Below are 3,017 nucleotides of genomic sequence, written 5' to 3' on the forward strand. Positions count from 1 at the left end.
TCCTCTTTTGACACGTCTGCTTATAATCTACTGCACCATTACCTGCTTCATTCACTTGTGGGAGCACACTGTGACCCCTCAGACATCCGAGCTGTTATTTTCACGTCAGTTACTTTTCCCTTTAAGCAGGAAACTAGCTGTCTACGTCGCGCCGCATACACGGTAGCGTTTTATCTCAGGTCTGGTCGTATAACGTACGACATGAAAGGCCTCGGCATCTTCTTCTTCTACCCCCTCCATTCATCAGCCGTCTCGTCAGGAGAACATCACAATGAGACCGGGCAGTCGTGGCCCAGTGGGGTCAGATAATATACGGCACTGTACGTCCAGGTAGTCAGACAGCTTCCTCCTCCTCTGACATATACACTGGCCTTCAGGGGCCTGAGGCCAGTCTGGGATTTTCCCACCAGAGAAGAGAGAACTTCCAGTATTATTTACTGTATATAGCGATATCTCATCTCTTTTTGTCTCTTGGGTTTGTCTCGGATACCTTTTTTTTTTTTTTTCAAATATTCACTGGTCACTTTATTAGCCATACCTGTTAAGGGGTATCATGTGGCCGCGACTCTTTACCATTAAAGCATGGTCAGAACCAAATGGGATTTAAGTGACTTTGGACGTGCCATGTTGAGTGTTTCAAATACTCCTGATCTACTTGGGTTTTTCATCTAAAACCATCTCTATAATCTACACAAAGTGAGGAGAGTAAGACGATGAAGATAATGATCATTTTTGAAAGATGAGGATCACAATACATCAATGAAAAAAAAAAAACACGGCTCCATTGTTTTTTGTGTTCTTTTTATTTTCACTAGTAGGTTTCAAAGAGCAGTAGATGGATGCAGACAGTATGAGGATCAAGCAGCGATGAGTTAACAAACCTTTAAAATGTGCTTTTCAACAGTGGTGCTGATGGTACGCTGTGTAACGTTGTGTGTGTTTACAGGAGATGAGCAGAGGGGCGGAGCGACCGCAGGTGCTTGATGAATCGAGTGTGCAAGCTGATGATGACATCGTTTGGAGTGTAGCATTTCTTTAACAGCTCATTGTGAAGAATTCAATAAATTAGATATAACACTTTTGAAAGCCTGTTTTGGATATATTGTTTTCTCTCTCCAGTAACCATAATGTTTTAAAGCAATAAAGTGCAGACATGCATTAACACCTAAAGCTTTACTTTATTCAGGGAAATAAGTATTTTCTTTCTTTTTTTTATTACAACACTAGCATATTCTACTGAATCATTCCCCAAACTATCGTTTTAAGGACCTTTGACTACTGTAACTGACACACAAAGATCTCCCCCTGCATGAGCTGATGAGCTGAGCCCAGTCCTCCACCAGAAAAAAATAAAAAGCAAGCAGATACGATACACCTCACACAACGTGTTTGGCCCGCAGGCCTAAATGCAAGCATTCATTTATACGCTCCCTTAGTATCTGAGCTTTTTGTAAAACACTGCTGCGACGCCAAAGGCGATGACACAAGCGACGGCCAGCACGCCGACAGCCACGCCAAGACCAACAGTAGAGTCAGCGTTTTTATACGCAACAAGCTGCTCTTTGGAGTCAACGGGCTCGGCTTGAGTGACGATCTCCTGGGAAGTGAGGGTGTACGTTTCGCTCATGTCCTCTGCCAGCGCGTCCACGGTGTCCCTTTTCCTCCTCGTCTCCTGGCATTGCTTGAACGTGCTGCAGGTGCTCTTCTCGCACAGCCGGGTGATGCAGTGCAGGTAGTAGGTGGACATCATCAGGTCCTGCTGCTCGATGAAGCGGAAGGCGGGGAAGGAGAAGCGGGCTTTTTGGCTTTCGCCGTTCTCGTAGACGGTGGTGAAGCTGTCCTTAGAGCAGGGGACGATCAGGTTGAAGTTGCTCGAGTTGGAAGGCAGCGGCGAGACGGAGGCATAGCACTGGTCGAGTAACACGTGGTACTGGGCCGTCAAGTTGGTGGCCTTGACCTCAACGTAGACCTCAGTTCTCAATTCGATCCCCTCTTCTGGAATGGTCATGGGTTGTGTGTATGCTTCATCACTGTACAGCGATAGGCTCAGCGTGCTGATGAAACTCCCATTGTTGTCCTTGATGGCAATGGAGGAAGACGACACATCAATCTGGGTGTTGTTGATCAGATACTCTAAGGGATAGGCGCAGGAGTAGTAGTACTTCAGCTCGGCATTGTAAGTGACCATGCCTGTAGTGGGATCACTGGACCGAATTATGCCACTGACGTTGACCGTCTGGATGTTGGAAAAGTCGGAGAAGATGCCTGTTCCTGTAGCGCTGGTGGTCCGGAATATGCTTCCACAGGCGTTGGTCATATTCAAGGGGAAGTTGAAGCGAGCGACAGGTGGACTCACGGATTCGTCTAGGGTCGCTCGGCAGTTCGAGTCCCACATGTCGTTCAGGATCAGTCGAGTCTCGTTGTAGCCAGTGTAGGCGACTGGGCAAATGACAACCGCCAGATTAATGGACGAAGTACCACACTCTACTGAGATATCAGTGAGCTGTGGTCGCCTCCACTCTGATCCACACTCTGACTGTGATAACTGACTACTTTTAACTATCAAGGTGAATAAAAGTATAAGGATCTTCATTGTTATTTGTTTTTCAGCTGTGCCTCAAATGTGTTTGCTTCTCCAGTGAGCTCTGGTAGATCTTCTCAGTTTGTTTGAAATCATACGGATGTTTTCAGGGGTCTTTATAGGTAAGTGTGTACTCCCCGATTGGTCCAAAACAAGGTCAAGTACCTTGCTATTTGTGAACAACCACATTGTGTTAAGTGGGAAAGCTCCACTCCACAGGACCATATCCTAAGGGCAACAACTGAAACCCGAAGCATCTGGCTGTCTTAAGATACTCACACAATGACCCTTTTCCTTTGTTGGCTATGCTTTAAAATCAGAATTTCAATGCCCCCCATATCCAAGCCTTCATGAAGTAAGTGAACATAACATTGTGTGAAAGGATTCCCGAGAAATGCACACAAGGGTGTGAAGGTTCTTCTATCCGGTTTGAGAC

The 3,017-nt window shown here is 46.1% G+C and overlaps 1 protein-coding gene across 1 annotated transcript; it reads right to left on the reverse strand.

Annotated features, from left to right (window-relative positions):
* Window positions 1-784: 784 nt before the first annotated feature.
* On the reverse strand, window positions 785-2,655 carry LOC122765148 (zona pellucida-like domain-containing protein 1). Its single transcript, XM_044019270.1, has one exon. The coding sequence runs from the start codon at window positions 2,591-2,593 to the stop codon at window positions 1,433-1,435; it is 1,161 nt and encodes a 386-aa protein (XP_043875205.1). The 5' UTR covers window positions 2,594-2,655; the 3' UTR covers window positions 785-1,432.
* Between the last annotated feature and the right edge of the window lie 362 nt (window positions 2,656-3,017).

Source organism: Solea senegalensis, linkage group LG2 (genome assembly GCF_019176455.1).
Source record: "Solea senegalensis isolate Sse05_10M linkage group LG2, IFAPA_SoseM_1, whole genome shotgun sequence".
NCBI lineage: Eukaryota > Metazoa > Chordata > Actinopteri > Pleuronectiformes > Soleidae > Solea > Solea senegalensis.